This window comes from Aptenodytes forsteri, unplaced genomic scaffold, assembly GCF_000699145.1.
Source record: "Aptenodytes forsteri isolate BGI_AS27 unplaced genomic scaffold, ASM69914v1 Scaffold18, whole genome shotgun sequence".
Lineage (NCBI taxonomy): Eukaryota > Metazoa > Chordata > Aves > Sphenisciformes > Spheniscidae > Aptenodytes > Aptenodytes forsteri.
In genome coordinates this window covers 108,470-108,818 of record NW_008795135.1, presented here as the reverse complement: position 1 = coordinate 108,818, position 349 = coordinate 108,470, and the positions used below count along the sequence as shown (strand labels likewise).

General features: G+C 71.9%; 1 protein-coding gene across 1 annotated transcript in view; it reads right to left on the bottom strand.

Annotated features, from left to right (window-relative positions):
* LACTB2 (lactamase beta 2) overlaps positions 1-274 on the bottom strand; it is a 15,837-nt gene extending 15,563 nt beyond the window's left edge. The window contains exon 1 of the mRNA XM_009278416.2: positions 36-274. Coding sequence (XP_009276691.1) covers positions 36-157 — 122 coding nt within the window. The 5' untranslated portion in view covers positions 158-274. The remainder of the gene's footprint in view (positions 1-35) is intronic.
* Between the last annotated feature and the right edge of the window lie 75 nt (positions 275-349).

The following is a 349-nucleotide window of genomic DNA, read 5'->3' as shown; positions in this document are numbered from 1 at the left end:
CGGCCCCTTCCCCAGCCCCCGAGCAGGGTCGTTACCTGAGCCCGGTGCCCACCAGGTAGGTGTTGGTGCCCTGCAGAGTCATGGGCCCCGGGCTGCAGCCCAGCACCCGCACCACCCGCGACGAAAGCCGCTCGATGCGCGGCAGCAGCGACACCATCTCTGCAACAGCACCCCGCAAATCTCCCCCCTACCCGCCTCCGCTCCCCTCACACCACCACCGAAGGGCGAGGGCGGGAAGGCGGAAGCCACTAGTCCCCCTGCTCCGCCTCCCGGCGGAGCCCGGTCGCGGGGCCTTCCGCCCGGCCGGGAATGGGAGCGGCCGGGAGCATGCAGTTCCGCACAAGCACGA